The 19957-nt window shown below is 51.0% G+C and overlaps 1 protein-coding gene across 8 annotated transcripts in view; it reads right to left on the bottom strand.

Moving 5' to 3' along the window:
• The window catches only part of KSR1 (kinase suppressor of ras 1), a 146867-nt gene that overhangs the window by 80314 nt on the left and 46596 nt on the right, over nt 1-19957 (bottom strand). For 2 of the 8 annotated variants that reach the window (XM_032429189.1, XM_032429190.1), the window contains exon 1: nt 12353-13173. The exons of 2 other annotated variants lie outside the window; for them this stretch is intronic. In XM_032429189.1, coding sequence (XP_032285080.1) covers nt 12353-12628 — 276 coding nt within the window. In that variant the 5' untranslated portion in view covers nt 12629-13173. Of the gene's footprint in view, nt 1-12352; nt 13174-19957 lie in introns of those variants that run through there. 4 more of the 8 variants (XM_032429192.1, XM_032429198.1, XM_032429197.1 and 1 more) reach the window with 2 other exon arrangements.

Here is a 19957-nt window from a genome sequence, read left to right as displayed (position 1 = left end):
TCCTTCCCAGCTATCTCCCTACTCCTGAGCTCTGCCCCTTCCCCTCCTCCCAGGCAGAGGGGAACCCTGTACCTGCCGAGAACAAAAGCCCACTCCTCTAACAGTTCATCTCCAGCTTCCCCGCAGCCTCCGGGAGTGGGTCAGACAGACAGGGGCGAGATGAGGGGCGGCATTCGCCAGAGCAGCCAGACCCAAGAGGAGCCCTAACCAGCCAGCTTAGGGCTGCTGGCTCTGTCTGGTCCTCTCCAACCTGTCTGTGCAGGAAACATGCCACCCTGTTAAGGAGAGTGGGCCCAGGGGCGCCTGGGTGGCTCAGTCATTAAGCGTCTGCCTTCGGCTCAGGTCATGATCCCAGGGTCTTGGGATCCAGCCCTGCATCGGGCTCCCTGCTCAGCGGGAAGCCTGCTTCTCCCTCTCCCACTCCCCCTGCTTGTGTTCCCTCTCTTGCTGTGTCTCTGTCAAATAAATAAATAAAATCTTAAAAAAAAAAAAAATCTCACCCCCACACTAAGCTAAGGGACCTACCAGCTAAGGGACCACTAGCAATTGACACAATGTCTCTGAGCCTTTATTTCCTGTTGTAAATGAGGTGTGGAGTTGGGGGGGGGGGCCTCAAAACATGGCTGTGAAGACAAAAACAATATAATACATGTCCAGCAGTTGGTGTGTTATAAGCAACCGGCAAATATTTGTCCCCATCTCCCTTCTCTGTAACCTCAATGGTGGGAAAGGCTGGGCTTTTACAGCTGACAGGCATACTGGGACAGGGGGTCGGGGGAACCTCAAAAGGCAAGTGTCCCAATGCAGGTGTCGATTATTGATCTATTGACACATCTGCAGTCTCCCCATGGAGCAAGGAGAACGACCAGCTATAGAAACAAATAGTTCCGAGCGCGAAGTAGTCTCCTCCAACCCCAGCCTCCAGAGGCGACAGCAGGGCTTTAAGTTAATAGATAAAAACCAAGCACTCCTGAAACACTGGTTTTGCTGGGATCACTCCTCAGATGCCTAGTAGGGAAGGGAGTCTGGGGGGCAGCTTGACCACGCCACCCACACCTCTTTTCATAAGGGATCTGTGATGGCCATTCAATTACCCACGGCATTCCTCATTATAAAATCTTCATAGCTCTCATTTTATCTAGGCAGAGGAAGGTTAAAAAAAAAAAAATATATATATATATATATATACACACACACACACATACACAGACATTCATTTACAATAGGAAATAAAGGCTCAGAGACATTATGTCTATATATGTATCATATATATATATCATATATATATCATATACATATATATATCATATACATGATATATATATAGGGTTTGGGATGAAACTGCAGGGGGGCTGAGGTGACATCAGTTCTGGGAGACAGGAGCAGCAGAAGACCACCCTCTCCAACAAACAACGGCCAAAGACTACCGAATTTCTCCCCTGAGCCCTGCACGCCTCAGCGGACACAGCGCTAACTGGGCTCACATCATCCACATGATCACAAGCAGAGAGCGAGAAAGGGCTCAGATAACAGAAAGTCACTATGGAGTCATCCCAGGAATGCCAGCCAGAGGCAGTATGATGACGCTGGTCAAGTGCTTGGGCTTAGAGTCTGACAGACCTGAGTTCAAATCCCACCTCTACCTGCTGTCCGGTTGCCTTACCATGGGCAACTTAAGTGAACCTTTCTATGCCTCAGTTCTCTTATCTGTAAAATGGGGGAATAACAGCACTATCTTCACGGGAGGGAAATGTAAAGTGCTTAGCCCTAGGCTCATCTCCCATCACCTTTATCATAAAAATTCCAGTACCTCAGGGAGCCTGGGTGGCTCAGTCGGTTAAGCGTCTGCCTTCAGCTCAGGTCATGATCTCAGGGTCCTGGGTTCGAGCCCCGCATCAGGGCTCTCTGCTCAGCAGAGAGTCTGCTTCTCCCTCTCCCTCTGCCCCTCCCCCTGCTCATGCGCACACACTCTCTCTCAAATAAAATCTTAAAAAAAAAATTCCAGTATCTTACTATCTTTGAAGGCAGTTAAATTCTGACATGTTTATTGCTTTAAGATTCTTAAACGTGTTCCTGAATGAGTCCATTTACATGGTAAATCCCAAGCTACTCCCATGTGTGCCTCAAAGGGGGGCAGACAAAGACAAGGCCAGGTGAGGCGAGAATACACTGAGCACAGAGGATGGCCTTCCTGACCCTCACTTGATTTCCAGGAGGTCAAGAGCAGGTCAACACACAAGCCAGACTGTGCTATGTAAACCCCTGCAAGTGGACTGAGCAGATGAACAAGGCAAACCGGCTGGCTCAGTCGGTGGAGCACGCGACTCTTGATCTCGGGGTCATGAGTTTGAGCCCCACACTGGGTGTAGAGATTACTTTAAAAAATTTAAAAATTAAGGGGCGCTTGGGTGGCTCAGTCGTTAAGCGTCTGCCTTCGGCTCAGGTCATGATCCCAGGGTCCTGGGATGGAGCCCCACATCGGGCTCCCTGCTCCATGGGAAGCCTGTTTCTCCCTTCCCCACCCCCCCTGCTTGTGTTCCCTCTCGCGCTGTGTCTCTCTCTGTCAAATAAATAAATAAAATCTTTAAAAAAAAATTTTTTTTTAATTTAAAAATTAAGTCTTTTTTTTTTTTTCAAAAGATGCATACAACCTGAGGAAGCAAGCTGAGGAGCGCATGGGAGGGGCGGGCAGAGCAGCCACCGGGCCTGGCACACAGGCTGTTAACAGGGGCTGTTCTCTGACACAGTCAAAGACAAAGACACACAGGAATGCATGCACCCACACGCACCCACCACCCTGGACAAGCTCCAGCTGAACAGAGAGAGGACCCATTTCCAAACAAGCAGAGCAAGTGCGCTGCCAACCTCCCTCCCCAAAATCAACAGACCACAACTTATTGAAGAAATTAGATCATAACACTGACTAGGTGCTTAATAGGAGCCAGGCACCACTTTAAGTACTTCATAAATATTAAGTCACTTACACCTCATAACAAGCCTATGAGAGAGGCCCTAACACTATCCCCATTTCACAGAGGGGTAAACTGAGGCCAAGGAGCAGTCCCAAGTCACAAGGCTATTGAGTGGCAGAATGAAAATCTAAACCCAGGCAGTTAAACTGCTGAGTCCAGGCTCTAAGCACAGACTAGATGACCTCAACTGCCAGGTGTTTGGGGCACCGACTGTGAGCCAGGCCCGCGCTGGGCATCTCGGCATGAGGATCCTCATTTATCAACAAGGACTCGGAGGTTCAGAGAACCAACTCAAGGTCTTGGGTTGAGAGCCAACTTAAACCCAGGAGGCCCTAATGCCCCAAGCTGCCCCTCCTGACTCAATGCACTGCGTTTCATCTTATTTTAGTCCATCCCACACCAAACCCTACCCACTGTGCTCCACCAGCACTGGGGCAGACACATCACTTACACGGTGCACAAACCCAGGTGAGGCTCCCAGTAGGAGGCCAGAAACTTCTAGAAGGCCTGGAGGACCAGCGGAGCCTGGAAGAGCACACAGTCCTTCCCTCCTCAGGGGCCTGCAATCCACATCCTACTCCTTCCTACCTGTTCGCAGAAAGAGACAGAGCAAGAGCCTCCTGCTGGTGCCCCAAGTATGAGAGCTCTTCTAAGACAGCACAGCTCAGGGCAGAGAGATACACACCAGCTCTTGCGTAAGACCCGATTTCACTCACACACAGACCTCAGGGCAAGCAGTGAGCTCTGCAGGCAGGGGTGCACTGCAGCCCCACAGAGCAGAGGCGTGGGTAGCCCACACCTCAGCCCCACTCCGCATGCAGGACAGCACCTGCTCCACATCCCCAAGGAGGCTGGTTCTCCCAGGACCCCTGCCCCGGTGACCCAAATACTTGAATTCACCCTCCAGATGGAGGCAAGCTCGCCTATGCAGAGAAAACTCCAGGCAAACCCCAAAGGGTCCTGGATCTCCTCCTGGCCACCAGTCTTTGCAGTTGGGCCTGACCGAGGACCACACCAACCAGGAGGGGCTACTGGCAGGACTGGCCCCTTCTTGAGATATCCGAAATACCTTTCAACCACAAAATCCTAGAGTGTTCTAAGATGAGAAAGGCCTTCAAGGTCATCTCCTACAGGGCCATGACCTAGTCACACAGAAAGTCAAAAGGCAGGTGCCAGGACAGACCCCCTGGTGTCCCGTCCAGTGCTCTTCCCTCGCTGCTGGAAGACAGAAGTTAGGAGTTCCACCTGCTGCTGGAGCAAGAAGCTTAGCCAGGCCTCTGGTGCCCGATTTTTACTTAGCAAATTAGGGACTATTTAAAGTTTATAAGTGCTAACTGATTTCACCGGAGGAGGTGTTATTATATCCACATGGGGATGAAAGTACGACACAGAGATAAAGTAACTGTCAGGTGGGGTGTGAACCTAGGCACAGCCCAAGCCCTGAACTTTTGAGCCACATCACCTCTGTAACCGCAGCCCCTCAGCAGGGCCCTTGGCGTCAAGAGCTCCGCGGCATGCCCTGAGTAGCTCTTCAGAGGAGCGGGGCTGAAGATCATTCCAGAACTGCTCCCATCCCAGCAGCTCCCTAGGACTCACCCAGGACTGATCTGCCACACGGGATCCAAGTCTGGGACCAGCCAGAAAATGGACCCGGGTGTTCACTATAAACTCCTAGGGCGACCTGGGAGAGTGACCAGAGCCTATTATCGGGGACAGCAGCTTTGCCAGGCCTATGGCCCCTCCAAAAACGAAGCCTTCCCACCCCGCTGCATCCTCTGCACCCCTAAGCCTTGGCGGGCAGGAGGGGCTGGCTATGCGACACCAACACCCGCAGGCCATGATTCTGCACTCCTGTGTGGCCTCCTCGAGGCTCAAGCACTTGAGTTTTCCTCCTGAAAAGGAAGCCATTTCTCAATATGTTGCTACACACGGGTACTGAGAAACACAAACCGAGAGGCACATGGGGCACCAGCCACAACGGGAGGAGAGTGAGGAGAAGGGCTGGTACGGGTCTGTCCCCCTCACGGCGCAGCTGAAGCAGCGAGGCACCCTGTTCACGAGGGGGACACAGTGGGAACAATCCAGAGACCCACCAACAGAAGCAGGGCCTGAGAAGGTGATGGTAAAACCACTTACAATAGTACAAAACCGCTGAACAATTTTACAAAAACACAGGGAGTTTTCTTGTGTGACAGATGGCTACAGCACGCGCACCTGGAAACTGCAGCTCACAGAAAACATGGTGGAGACGTCAACCACACGCCCGCCGAGTCTGGGTGGGAAGGCCACAGGTAATCCCTTTCTCCCTTCTACTTTTCCGTTTTCCAAATGTTCTAGAATTACCATGCGCGGATGGTGTAAGCTGATTTGTGAGAATATTACATTTTAAACTGTCAACAGAGGAAAACGGAAGCTGATGGGGAGAAAAGTCTGGGTGGGCAACCAACCGTCAGCATCCTACTTGACGCAGAGCCCTGTGGGGGCCGCCATGCCCGGCCTTCCCTCGAAAGCCCTGTAGGTAACAGATGGAGCAAAACCTCACTGATGCAGAAAGGGAAGAGGAAGAAAGGAAGAAAACACTGTGACAAGATGGCATTAGATTCGGGGCGCCTGGGTGGCTCAGTCGTTAAGCGGCTGCCTTCGGCTCAGGTCATGATCCCAGGGTCCTGGGATCGAGCCTCGCATCGGGCTCCCTGCTCGGCGGAAAGCCTGCTTCTCCCTCTCCCTCTCCCCCTGCTTCTCCCTCTCTCACTCCCCCTGCTTGTGTTCCCGCTCTCGCTGTCTCTGTCTCTGTCAAATAAATAAATAAAATCTTTAAAAAAAAAAAAAAAAGATGGCATTAGATTCATTTTGCTGAAAAATTTTTTAAAGACTTTTTAAGTCATCCCTACACCCAACATAGGGCTAACTCACAACCCCGAGATCAAGAGTCACATGCTCTGGGGCACCTGGGTGACTCAGTCGGTTAAGCGTCTGCCTTCGGCTCGGGTCATGATCCCAGAGTCCTGGGATAGAGTCCTGCATTGGGGTCCCCCCCAGGGGGGAGTCTATTCTCCCTCAGCCCCTCATCCCACTCATGCTCTCTCTCAAATAAATAAATAAAATCTTTTTTTGAAAAAAGTCACATTCTCTATCAATGGAGCCAGCCCCCCCTTTTTCTTAATTTTTAAGAACTATATGTGTCCATCCATCCATCCATCCATCCATTTAAGAATATCGAGCATCTGCTAGTTTCCTAGCACTGTGCCAGGCCCTCCAAGTAATACAGAAATGAGTAAGACCCATTTCCCACCCTCAAATAAGGACCAAAGGTATCTAGTAGGGGCCAAAGATATCAAGTTATAATGCAAAGGGGTATTTGACAAGTTGTTTTAAGATACAAGCTGCTATGAGAATTCAGAGGTGAAAATAAAAGTAACTTCCAGGGGCGCCTGGGTGGTGCAGTCGGTTGAGCATCTGACTCTTGGTTTCAGCTCAGGTCTTGATCTCAGGGTCGTGAGATGGAGCCCTGGGTCAGGCCCTGCACTCAGCTTGGGATTCTCTCTCTCCCTCTCCCTCTGCCCCTCCCACTCGTGCTCTCTCTTTCTCAAATAAAGAAATAAAACTTTAAAAAAGAAAAGTAAGTTTCAGCTTCAGAGAAATGGCAGGTAGCAGGAAAGGGGTCATGAAAAAGGTGGGCTTTGAATTGGGTCTCGAAGAACAAGGAGCAGCCCATCTGTTCTTCTTTAGCCAGGTCAGTAAAATAGGCTAAGGAAACATGCCACGCGCATCTCAAAGGAAAGTTACAGACCCGCGCAACTGTAACAAACCCTTCCACCTTAATCATAAGCGAGGAAATGCAAAAGGAAAGCAAATGGGGTTTCGGCAATGCCGCGGAGCCACTCCAAACGGTCCCGGGTGTGGGCTGCGGTGGGAGCGCTGAGCAGCACGGCCAGCTTCCTGGGGGGCGGGGGTGGGTCGCCGAGTACCAGGCAGTGGCCTTACTCAGGGGCGCACACACTTTTGTGCTAGCGATTCCACTTCTAGGAATATATCCTACAGAAACAATTAAGCATGCGCGTAGGGCTATTCACGGAAGTGCAACTTAAAATAGCCAACCATGGGGAAGTGGGTGACTACACTTCGGTGTGTTTATATAGCAGAAAGCTGCAGCAACTAAAAAAATAAATCCCATTTTCAGAGAGTATTTAATGACAGGGCGATGCTCACGATATTACAGCCAGGTAACAGCTCAAGGCAAGAAAACATTTACAATATAATCCCAATTGGTCCTTAAGCAATTTTTTTTTTTTTAAAGATTTTATTTATTTATTTGACACAGAGAGAGACAGCGACAGAGGGAACACAAGCAGGGGGAGTGGGAGAGGGAGAAGCAGGCGTCCCGCCGAGCAGGGAGCCCGATGCGGGGCCCGATCCCAGGACCCTGGGATCATGACCTGAGCCAAAGGCAGTCGCCTAACCGACTGAGCCACCCAGGCGCCCCGGTCCTTAAGCAATTTTTAAAGCATGATTTTTCTTTTTTCAGCTTCGCTGAGGTCAATGTATGATTTATAGCAAAATAAACATACGAAAATGTAAACACTGGAAATACCGTATCTCATTTTGAGGCTTTTTGTATTTTCTCTAAGAACATGTGTTCTCTTTATAAACACATAACGTGATTCAAAATGAAAGAGTAATAGGTGGGATTTCAGTGGGAGAAGGGGGCGTTGCAGACAGAAAGCAGAAGGCAGAAGTAAAGAAGAACAGATGCGTCTGCAGAGGACAAAGGGCCACACGTCAGACAGAGCTGAACTCAAATCCTGGACCCATTCTTTTCCAGCTGTGTGACCTTCAACAAGTGACTGAACCACTCTGGAGCTTCAGGTCCCTTCAAAGACTAACTGTGCTCACTTACACCAAGCACCTACTTGATACACTGGCAGGGGTGGCCCCCATCAGCTCTCTCTCAGAAGTCAACAAAGTCAGATCCCTCTCTATGGACCAAACAAAATTCATTCTGGATGCACTCAGCTGAGGTAGGAATTTGTAAAACATTTATAAAACACACCACCGACATAATAAGAGAATTTGCAGAAAACAAAGTGTCTCATTAGACCAGTGTACAACGCATCTCAATTTCAGAAAGATTACACTCTGAAAAGGTATCTGTCCTAAAATCTAGAAAACGTGAAAATTTCTCCTAAAGATGGTGATGACCAGGATTAGGCTGTTGGTCATAGCCCAAGACATTAATGTTGCTCTCATGCACCTTGTGTGGTCTGACTTGTGTCCAAAATGAGGAAATGGACCAGAAGTCAGCTTCCAGTTCCAAAGCAGACCTGGATGCTGTAGGGGTGAGGCCCCCCCTCTGCAGAAACAGTTCTGGATTGGAGACTGCTGCTCTCATTCTCCTTGGGACCTGCCTCTAGCTCTCCAGTCTTACATTTCGGAAGACAGTTCAGGCAAAATTCAGAACAGCGAGTTCTGCCAGCCTAACCGGGGTGTGTCCTTGGCGGCAACCACTACATCACCTTTCAGATGAAGAAGGTGCCAGCAATGCCAAGGTCAGCTGCCGTAAGAGTAAGCAGATGCACTCTGGGAAAGCTTAAGGTTTGGAAAGAATCCTTGGAGGGAAATGCAAGCTCAGTGACCAAACTGTAAGTGATTAAGGGCCCCAAACCCCTTCTAAATGCCAGGCTTTGACAAACCCAACAAGATACGCCTTCAGAAAAGGAGAAACAGGAGGCTCAAATCACTCCCCAATTAAATCTAATCACAGCAGCCAATCCTTACACGGTGCCTAACAAGTGCCAGACACAGTTCTGGGCACTTTACCTGTAGTAACTTATTTATCCTCGCCACAGAAGAAGAAACATGCATGGAGAGGTTAAGTAACCCAAGGTCAGGGCCAGAACTAGCCCTTGATCTAAGTCGAAAGAGGGTGCCCCTCCCTTTATGGGGACGAAGCACCGTCATGCACAGGGCACGTGCCTGGCAAAGGGGGCAGTGTGGATTTCAGCACCTCTCAGCCCCTTGTGCAGTCCACAACCTGCTTGACGATGTGCTGCCCCATCCAAAGTAACAAGTGGGTACAGTTTGATATTAAATAAGTGGCCTACAAATTAATGCAAGCCAAGATTTCTGAAGCACTGATTTGGGTGACTGAGAGCACTCAATTCTGCGTATCAAGGATGATCAGATTCTCAGCAATGATAGGAAAATGCCCTGACATTTACAACTTCACAGGCTGAGACTTTTTAGCTTTTTCACCATTTCTAATGGGAATAGTTCTAAAACAAGTCCCATCCTTCTCTGCCGCTTAGGAAAGCGAGCACCAAATACAATTGAACCTTGTCTGAACTCCACCATCACCCCCCCCCCAGGACCCCACAGCCTCCTGCCTTTTCCTGACACCCGGCCTGTGCCTCCTAATCCTGCAGAACGGATCCTGCTCTGCTTCTTTAATTGCTACTGGAGAAAACTAAATATGCAGGTGGGTTGAATCCCCTCAGAGTTGTGGGTTTGAACCTCCTTCCGGTGGCTTAGCAGTTCTTTCACCTGCTTCTACCTAACTGCTCATTCTTTCCCAGTTCCCGGGTCTCCCTGCTTCAAGCCAGAGAAGCTGCCCCACGCAGAAACGGTCTGGCCTGGAACTCCCTCAGCGTGCCTCTCCTCCCGCCTTGGAACTCATCACCGCCCTTGGCCACCGTCTTCCCTCTGAAGGCAGTGGGGGGTTAGAGAAGCAGGGTCGAGCTGTCCTGCAGCCTCTAAACCCTCACTCAAGTCTTTCTGACCTTAAGAAAACACGTTCCCTCCAACGTCCACCTTCCCTACTCTTCCTTCAGGCCCAAAGGTCTCAGTTTCTCCACTTCACTGGGACTGCTCTTGCAGAAGCCCGCAGACTGAGTCTTATTTCCACGTGCATCTGCTTGACCTCACTAGGGCAGGTAGAACAGCGAGCCTCTCCTCCTGCCTGCCTGCCCCTGGCTTCCTGTTGTCCTTCTGCTTCTGAAGGCACAGGATCCTCCTCCCCAGGACCCCCACCACCACCTGTATATATTGACACCTCCTTACCAGAAACTCTGGGCCCCACCCCTCTCTCAAACTCCAGACCCATCTGTGCAACTCCCAAAGGGATGGCTTGCCTGCAAGGCGCAGACGCACCTCAAACTCAGCAGGTCTGAGCGAACCTCATTCTCTCATCATCTAGTTGTCCCCCACTTCTCATTCTCCACTCTTCCTAACAGAATGCTGATTTTTAGTTGGCTCATTTCCATCCTCTCTTGTAGCTAGGTGTAACTGTATGACTGACGTCTGGCCAATGACATGTCAATGCAAGTGTCATGTGGCAATCTCATAAAGAATATTTAAAGAACACATCCTTCCCCCAGTCCCTCATCCATCCCACTGCCTGGAAAGATGATGTGATAGCTGGAGCTCTAGCAGCTATCCTGGAACATGAGGCCAAGGAATGGCAGAGGGGGTGAACTGGAAGGAATGTGACTTCCCTATGTCTTTGCAGATCCACTACACCAACCCAGGGCTACCTACCTCTGGACCTCTTTTCTGTGTAAGAAAAATTAACTTGTTTGAATCACTGTTATTTTACTTTGCTGATGTCATCGGCCTCCACATCCTTCCCCCCACCCAGCATGCACATGCCCCTGAATACTCTGAATTAGCTACAGCAGACAGAGGAATACCCTCAGCCTGAGCTCCTCTCCCCAGAAGGCTGCCTGGCTGCTATGTGGAGACAGGCCACCCTGCAAAAGGGAGGCGGGTAGGGGGAGTCCTCTGCATCCACATCCCCTCAAGCCTCCCCCAAAACCAACATGAACACAGAGGAGGACAGTTTGGGGCTGTCTGACCCATCACGAGCCCTCCCTGTTTTCCCCGGAGTTCTCCAGCTGCTGGAAAGAAACCTTGCATCCTGGGTGGTGGCTTGTGAGTATCTCCTGATAAAGGAAAGTCCCAGACAGAGAGAGGGGCCAACTTGTTTATTTCCAAACACAAGCCAGGGACTCCAGCTGCGACATTTACACTGGATCTGCCCACTAAGAAAGAGCGCCAGGCAGGAGGGCCAGGGGGAGGGAGGGCTGGGGAGGAGCCGCGGTTGTTGTTTTAGGTAAGCCAATCTTCCTGAGATCAAGTACACAGCCCCTTCCCAGTCTTGTTTTTCCTGACTCTGCCTGGCCATGCATTTTTCATCTGGACTCGATTCAGATGCAGAAGGGTAAATGCCTTGACCCACTTAACCCAGTGGCTCAGAAGAACGACGGAATGCTCCTGGATAGGTATCCACCCTCGCACCCCATCAACACTTCCTGAATGCCTGCTCTGCCCAGGCATGGGTTTATAATGATGGCGAGAACCCCGGGAGGCTCACAGCCCAGAAAATAAGTAACTGTAATGCTACGTGAAAGGATGCAATGTCAACAATATTCGAGATAAAGGGAGCACAGAGAAGGATGGGAAGACTAACCACTAGCTGGGAGCCGCTGGCAAGCTTTCCTGGACAATGCGACACTAAGCCTGGTCTCCCCACCAGCATGGGTGACAAGCAGACAATTTATTACCAACATCATGCCAAACGACTGCCCGCCTTTCCCATAATCAGAGGCATGAGGAGTAATGAGGCAGCAGTCAGCGCTTGGGGGAAAGCCCGAGTCCCACGGCAGAGACCCGGTTCTAACCCAGTCTGACCCTACCCGAGTAGCCTTCGCCAATTCATCGTCCTTCTTGGGGGTAAACCCGAGGGAGGGACAAGCGACTGGAACGGTCTTTTTAGCTCTAGCATTCTAACGGATGTTCTGGCCCCTCATCGTGTATAGGATCACAGGGAGAGAGTATAGGGATAGGGGTGCCTGGGACCCACCTCAGAGGTATGAAGTCAATTGGGCTGGGGCTGCGCCCCCAACATCAGTATGTTTTCAAAGCATCCCAGGAGGGATGCCTGGGCGGCTCAGTCGGTTAAGCATCTGACTCTTGATTTTGGCTCAGGTCATGATCTCTGGGTCGTGAGAACAAGCCCCCGAGTCGGACTCCACCCTGAGCGCAGAGTCTGCTTGGGTTTTTCCCTCTGCCCTCCTCCCCGCCTAAAATAAATAAATAGAATCTCTTAAAAAACAAAACAAAACAAAACAAAACAAAATAAAAGCAGCCCAGGTGATGTGCAGACAGGGTTAAGAACCACTGTGGCGAGCACTGTTGGGGGCGGTGGCAGCCACCGGAGCTGGAAGGCTGGGAATCCCACTTCCCCAGACCGACTTGTCCACGGAACTTCCCAAGTCCCAAAGCAGACGGTCCAACAGCACCTCAGAACCAGCTCCCTTCTCACAGGGCTGTAGTGACTTAGGAGACAGGCAAATGGAAAATATCACACTACCTCCAGAGCTCACCTTCTCTCGACCTGCTCTCAGCCAGCTGGGTGTCCCCTCGTGGGGGCGGGTCTCACCCTCTCCTGTCTGTTGGGGAAACAGGGAACCACAGGCTGAAGGCGGCATCCCCCGCCATCCACGGAACGGAGGGTCACCTCCCAGTCCGGGAGCCCCGGGAGGGAAACAGCAGCGGCCGGGTGCCTGGGAAACTCGGGCAAGCACAGCCGGGCCTCCTGCCTGTGAGTCAGCCACGCAGAGGCCTCTTGCAGACAAAGGGGCAGAAGAACAAAGCTCCATTGTGCACGCTCTGCATGGAGAAGCCAGCCGAGACAAGGAGATTTCGGGGCCAGTGGGGGTGTTATTAGCATTTTATTTATTTATATACCTTCATTTTAGTTAACAAACATTTAGTGGGCACAGCACTCAGCATGTGCAAGGAACAGTCCAAACAAAGCCCTTCCAAATATTAACTCGTTCTGCTTCTGGGCCACAAATTCAGAGGTTTAAGCTTTCCAAAGTTCCTGCTCCGGGAGGAGAGAAACATAACCCTCCCTCCCGCAGGGGTGCCCGAACCACCACCTAAGGGTGGCACCCACCTCCTGAGCTCTGCTGCTCCGCCCAGCCGGGGGCAAGCACCACACACCACCTGGATCTAGGAGTGCATCCCCAGTAGGACGGGCATTTTGTCATGGCGAGGTAGGGAAAATCTGGAAGTCAAACTCTACGTGCTACGTGAACTTGGCCAAGGTCCGTAACTCCCCAGAACCCTGTCTCCACATATGTAAAATGGGGACAGTGCTGCCTACCTCAGAGGAGTGCTGGGGTGACATGAAATAATTAGATACAAGGAGCTCCGCAGAGCGCCTGACATCGCCATCTGCAAAGCGCCATCGGCCCGGCTCCTGAGACCTCCCTCTGCCCAGTATCTGGAGGCAGCCCGAGAGACTGCCCCATCTCCGGGGCCCAGGTTCAAAGCCCGTACCACGGGCTCTCCTGCGGTGCTGCCTCAGGTCCCTCACCTCTGCCGTACCCCCCACCCATGTCCAGGATTTGAACAGTCATAAAGCTCAGTAGCCCTTCTGCTTTCTCATTTGGTCTAGCCATCCCCCAGTCCCCACACAACAACCTGGCCGCGCGAGGTGCTCACACTGCCGACCCCACAGAGCAGGGCCCTCCATTCTGGCCTCAGTCGGGTACAGTGAGGGGACATCTCACTCCAGGGACAGCTGGAGTCCCGTGACTCTCAGCGTGGCACTGACCAGCCATCACCATCTGGCTCCTCGTTCCTGGCATCAAACCTCCCCTGGCCAGGAAGTCAGAGAGAGAACCGTGCTGACGCCCATACAGGCGCCAAAATGCTGGGGGTTCAGCAAGCCTCAGTTTCCTCCGCTGTAAAATGGGCATGGGGAAGAGTGTTGCTGAACTGAACAACCCTGAAGGGACTTCCTGTCCTCCTGCCTCTGGGAGCCGACCCCCAACAGTGCCCCACACTTGAGCCCCAGGGCAGGCCGGGACCCGCGCTTGGACAGTGGGCACCCACGGCGCAGAGACAGGCAGAGGCTCCCAGGTCTCCCACATCTGAGGGCTGTGGAGTCCCTGGGGGCTGTTAAGGGGTGGGGGCCGTCAGGTCATTTACTATTTTGATTAGTCCAAAGCCTCAGTTCTGATCAGTAGGACCGCCCCTCTCCAGGGGAACCACGACCAGGCTTTCCATCTGCGGACGGCCACAAGCCACTATTTATGGAGGCCTCTGGTCAGCCGTTACCCTGCCCACCAGCAGCAGCAGTCTGCAAGGCCCAGAGGGGAGTTCTGCAGCCCAGGGCTTCAGGGTCAAGCCAGCCTCGGGCTAAGGCCAGCCCTGCCACCTCGGGGCAGCGTGACCTGGGCGGAATCACCCAATGGCTGTATCTAAAGCTCTAAAACACGACGCAGGGTTACTGATACGTGTGTCCTACCACAGCGGCCAGCCAGGGCAGGCACCAGCGAACGTCTGCTCCCCTGAAGGCTCTTTCCAGTCTTTTGGCCACTGCAGCCACAACTAAAGGATGTGGAACCCTCCCGGTGAGATCGTGTCCTTTGCCTGGTGGAGGCCTGATACACCTTCTCTCTCGTTTTAAATCACAGTCTTAAGCTCTCCCCACTCTTGCCAACAGGTTCCTGCTCCCACTTCCGTTTTCCCACAAGACTTGTCAGCACAGAACCTCAGTGATTAACGCAGATGTCCTCCTCCCTCGACACGCCGTGAGGGCCCAGCAACGGCACACAGTGCCTGGTAGGGAGCAGGCACTCAGAAGGCAGACGGACAGGTGGGCGGACTGCAAACACCAGGATTACAAGAAACTTCTATGCTATGCTGAGTAACGTCTGCACTTCCCAGAGAGAGTGCTTTCAAAGCAAGTACCTTCAGCCTTTTCACTTTAAGAATATTCAAGTTCATGCCAAATTTCACAAGTGCAGCTTCCCTGCCCAGCATGAAATGCTTTAGAAATGAAAAGGTAAGAGCCTTGCCTCACCTTGCTGCTAAGCTAATCCATGAAGCTGCTCCACACCTCCAGAAGGTTGCTGGGCAGGCTCCCTCCCCGGATGCCCTTCCCCGTGCAAAGCCTTCTGATGTTGTGGCACACAGCACGTCCTCAGTAATGACGGAATGAACGAACAGCTTGAATCATCTGACTCCTTTAGCCCAAAAGGGTCCCTCCGCCTTAATTACACACCTGCCTGCGTCTGCAATCATTCCAGACCCCCGATCTTCCACTCACAATCCCAGCTCACAACAGCCAGGCTTACAGAACCCGGGGACCCAACTGCAATCCACTCAGTCTCACAGCTGGACAAAAGCAGCTTCTACAATATGGAAGGGGGCCGAAGGAATGTTCCTGACAATCACCCAGGAAAGCGAGGCGGTCTGAATCCTCAGTGGTCTCTTCCTACTCTGGGTAAAAACCCACCCGACAGAATGCTGCACGGCTGTACTTCACACAACGAGCATCCACCCATAGTTCACTGTGCCATGAAAATGGGAGGGGACAGGGCAGAAAGCACAGGGTGGCCCCACCTTTTTAAAGTTCTGTCTGGGCACCTGGGTGGCTCAGTCAGTTAAGCATCTGCCTTCGGTTCAGGTCATGATCCCGGGGTCCTGGGATCGAGCCCCACATCTGGCTCTCTACTCAGCGGGGAGCCTGCTTCTCCCTCTGCTTCTGCCCCTCCCACTGCTTGTGCTCTCTCTCTCTCTCTCTCTCTCTCTGTGTCAAATAAAGAAATAAAATATTTAAAAAGATAAAATAAAGTTCTGTCTCTCTCTCCACACACACATGCACACACATAGGTACATGTGTTTTAAGAGTGATCTTAAAATTCTCTTTTATGTTTTTACATTTCTCAAATTCTCCACAAGGAACACATACCTAGTTTTATAGTCAGATATAAAATTATTGGAAGGAAGGAAGAAAAACTCCACTCTGCACTGTCACGGGAAGGGAGCAAGGGCTAAGACACACTAAGATATCCGTTGTTGGTTCCCTAGTGTTATCCAAACAATGGAATTATCTCTGTCATCAGGTAAATATGGCTCAGATTGCTGTCTGTCCAAATACTCTCCCTGGCAGCCTGATCCCGCACTGAACACACCCCTTCTATAATAATGACAACAATATCAGTAATAGTTTTTATTGTGCACTTACTATGTGCTAGCCAACGATTCCATTTTTTAACTCATTCTAATTTACTTCTTTAAATAACGCCAAAGCAATTAATATTTATCCTCCTTTTACAGGTAAGGAAATAGACCTAGAGGGATTGGGTAACCTGTCTGAAGTCACACAGCCACATCTTCTTGATTTTCTCCTTTGTTTATTGCCTGAATGGGATAGGTCTCTCAGTCAGGAAAAAAAAAAAAATAGGTTTTATAGAGGTTGTGCTTATAAAATGGGGTTTTACATTCCGAGAGACAGAAGAGGCAAGAAGGAAGTTAGTTGAGTGGTGATGGGAAAACCAGCACTAAGTTAGCCACATAAATCCCATTACCTAGTATCACCTTGATGGGAGGATAGGACTGGAAACTGTCCTTGGTTTGTTTTTGTTTTTGTTTTGAAGTATAATCATTAATTCTCTTATCTGGTAGGCCAGAAGAAAAGCAAAGGCCTCTGAGCGGATTATCCCGAGCCTGTGCATGAAGGCTTGAGCTAACCTGTCCTTCCCGCTCTCCCCAGAGCCGCCCTCCATCTGCGCGTGCTTCTGTCGCATCTGATACCCGGGGTCTCCCGTCCACAGAATATGGAAAGCAGACAATTTGAAGGTGAAAAGAACCGTAGCATCTAGAGGTGAGTGCTGCACAGAGACCACAAGATGTGACAGCAATGACGGTACAAGCGGGAGAAGCCACAAAGCAGCCCCAAGATTCAAAAAGCAGACTTGTCTCAGGCCAAGCAGCCCTTCGGACGACACCCCAAGAGAGGGATGGAGGCTCCCCAGCCACGGTGAAAAATCTGATGCCGTTAGATCGTTTCAAAAACCATGTCTGCGCCTTCTGGAACCATTTTAAATGATCAAAATACATTTTGGTGCTCACAGGAGTAAGTGTGTTACCAAGGAAATGGACTTCCCGTCAAGTGAACTTGTTTCCTACGCTATCCCACACATCGTGGCACCTGCAGTTAGCGGCCTTCCTGTATCCATCCTCCCCTCTTCCAGAACTTCGGGGCCCCTTGATTTTGTATAGAGCGCATGCCTCCCCACCCCCCCGGGCTCCCATGTGGTGGTTGACACATGACCCAGTTCTAGCCACTGAAACGTAAAGGGAAGCCTACTGCTTGGTACTTCTGGGAAGTTTGTTTTCCTCATTCAAATGAGTAAGAGTCAGTTGACAAAAACCAGCTTCCAGCCTCTCTCTCGCCTTCTTCCTGCCTGGAATGCAGCTGTGAAGCCCAGAGCTGCAGCAGCCATCTTGAGCCTGAGGGAAAAGGTTATGCACTAAGAATGATACAGCAAAAGGACACAAGGAGTCAACAGGAAGCCCTACGACTGCCTGCCTTTGGACTTCTTATTTCATGAGAAAACTAACCCCCTTACTTGTTTAACCCAGTGTTATCCGGATTTTCTAAACACGGATCCAAGTGAACCCTGACACATTAATATCAGATTGTAATTCCAGGACAAACGAAACGACTCCTCAATATCTTACTCCAAGTAGCCTGCAAAGTATCTTGGTGTCTTTGAGGTGCCTCAGTAAACCAGAGGCTGCTCCCCACCCCCGTGATTTACCAGGAGCTTTGCCTAGCTGCCACCGAGTGGCAAGTGGCCATTCACTGGTATTGTGTCTTTGCTAAGCTGACTTGCTTTTGCAACTTGGAATTTTGTTAGGAAACAAAAAGCGCTTTATGGCAAAGGCGTCCGTGCCACAATAGGACCTTTCTGCTTTGATGAAAACACATGAAGAGCTTAGCTGCAGCGCAAGCAGGAGAGTCGGCTGAGGCCTGGGCCTTCCTGACCGTTCTCCACCGGGGACGCTGGAGGGGTGCCAGCACCAGGCAGGAGGAAGCACTGTGCACAGACACCTGAGCTTCAGGGGGCTGGGCATTCGGGTCCCCCTGGAGGACTGTGACAGACAGGCTGCACCCCCGGCACTGTGACTCCCCCTCCCGACCAGTCTGTCACACGATACTCAGTCCACCTGCAGAGTTACCCGGGAACCGAACCCAGGCCTTATGAGCGGGAAAGGTGATGTGGCCCCACTAGGTGCTCAGAGGAAACCCAAGGAGTACAGAGGCAGGCCAGTAGCCAAGATTCCCACTTGCTGGGCCGAGCCAACCCTCCCCAACCCGCTGACAGGGGCCGATGTAAAGAAGGAACAAGATGACACGGTTACACCACCAGGTACACTCCACAGAAAGCAGGAGGACATGCACACACGCGTGTGTACACACAGGCGTGTCCAAAAGGTATGTGCAACAATGATCATAGCAGGATTGGGGGGTAACGTTCCCAAACTGTAAACAAACCAAATGTCCATCGACAGGAGAACAGAAACTGTGCTAATCACTTGATGGAATAGTACACTGCAGTGAAATGAGTAACAGCTACATGCAACAAAAAAATGCCTACATTTCACAAATACAACGTTGAGCAAAAAAAAGCCAAATACTAAAGAATACCTACAGTCTGATTCTCCCTACAGGAAGTCCAAAAAACAGGCCAAACTAAATGGCGGTGCTTAGGGATGCCTATGAATGATAAAATAATCGTTTTCAGAAGCAAGGAAGCGACGACTATGAAAGTCAGGCCAATGTTACTTTGGGTCGTAAGAGGAAGGGGTCATGATCGGGGAGACTTCTGGGGTGCTGGCAAGGTTGCATTTCTTGATCTCAACAGTAGTTGTAAGGGTGCTCACTCTGTGATCATTCACGGTGCTGTACCATTATGCCTTGCGTACTTTTCTGACTCTGTTATATTTCACAACAGAAACAGTTAAAAATAAAAAATGAAGAAGAATGAGGTCTGGATAACAAACCCAGCCCATTGTGGGTACTCAATACATCTGAACTGAACCTGAATCTCCTGCTACCTTATTACCACCCCACCCCCACCCCAGCCAGGGTACCCCCCACCCTTCTCTTCAGAGAAGGGTGGGGGGGTGATGCTCACATTTGTGTTCAGCCAGAAACTGGCCGAGGTAGTGCATTACATTCTTCCTTAGAGGCTTCAAGTATATTCGTCTCTTATCTCCCACAACCAGAATTGTAAGCTCCTTGGAGGAAGGAAATAGTTTGGGACATACACATTTACTCCACAGATTAGTGACAAAGACCTAAAATAGGAGAAGCTCAGAAAGCACTAGAAAAGTCAGTATGGCAGAAAGACGTGGATGTTTTGCTGGGCCATCAGAGCAAAAGCTGAGAGCCCGGTCCATAGCCAGGACCTCTATGAGGAGACAGCGGGTCTAGGGTCTAGCCTGTTCCCAGTCCTGAGAATGGGCTCAAGTAACTGAACACACGCAAGACAGCTAGAGACTGCACAGCACCACTTTATTGTTTTATGGGGAAAAATTGCTGTCTCAGGTTCTGCTCTCCTACAAAGGCTGTATAAATCCGCATATCCCCCCCCCCCCCCCCCCCCCCGTGAGCAGGTGTTTGCTTGGTGAGCTTGAGCTTGTCCTTACCTAACACCTAGTTTGAAAACTGCCACGTTTGGGGGCATTGAAAAAAAAAGAAACAACAAAAACAAACAAACCAACCTGGAAGCTTGCAGCTAACCACAGTGATGGAAGACACAGGTTAACGGCTGGGGTACCCTGTCCCCTGGGCAACTTTGCTTGGATACTGCCCAAGGCTCACTCGGGACCCCTCCCCTGTCCTAAGCTTTCATGGCTGACCAAAGCCGCCTTTAAAGCACACATTCTCTCTACAGAGATGCCTCAACCAAGCCACAGCCAAGCCCTGCCAGCCCAGCACTCCGCCGGGGTCCTGCAGGAACCACCCAACCGTCCACAGGTCCCTCATGAGTAGAGCCTGACAGATCGAGAGGGCAGGCTGTTGTCCTTCCGTTCTGAGTTCTAGTCCCCAAGTGCCCACCGATGCCCCCACCCATTCATGGGTGTTAAAACCTCTTCCCAGCAGACTACAGGCAGCCTGC

The sequence above is a fragment of the Phoca vitulina genome, unplaced genomic scaffold (genome assembly GCF_004348235.1).
Source record: "Phoca vitulina isolate PV1807 unplaced genomic scaffold, GSC_HSeal_1.0 scaffold40, whole genome shotgun sequence".
Lineage (NCBI taxonomy): Eukaryota > Metazoa > Chordata > Mammalia > Carnivora > Phocidae > Phoca > Phoca vitulina.
The sequence above is the reverse complement of the archived record's forward strand: the minus strand, read 5'-3'. Positions and strand labels throughout refer to the sequence as shown.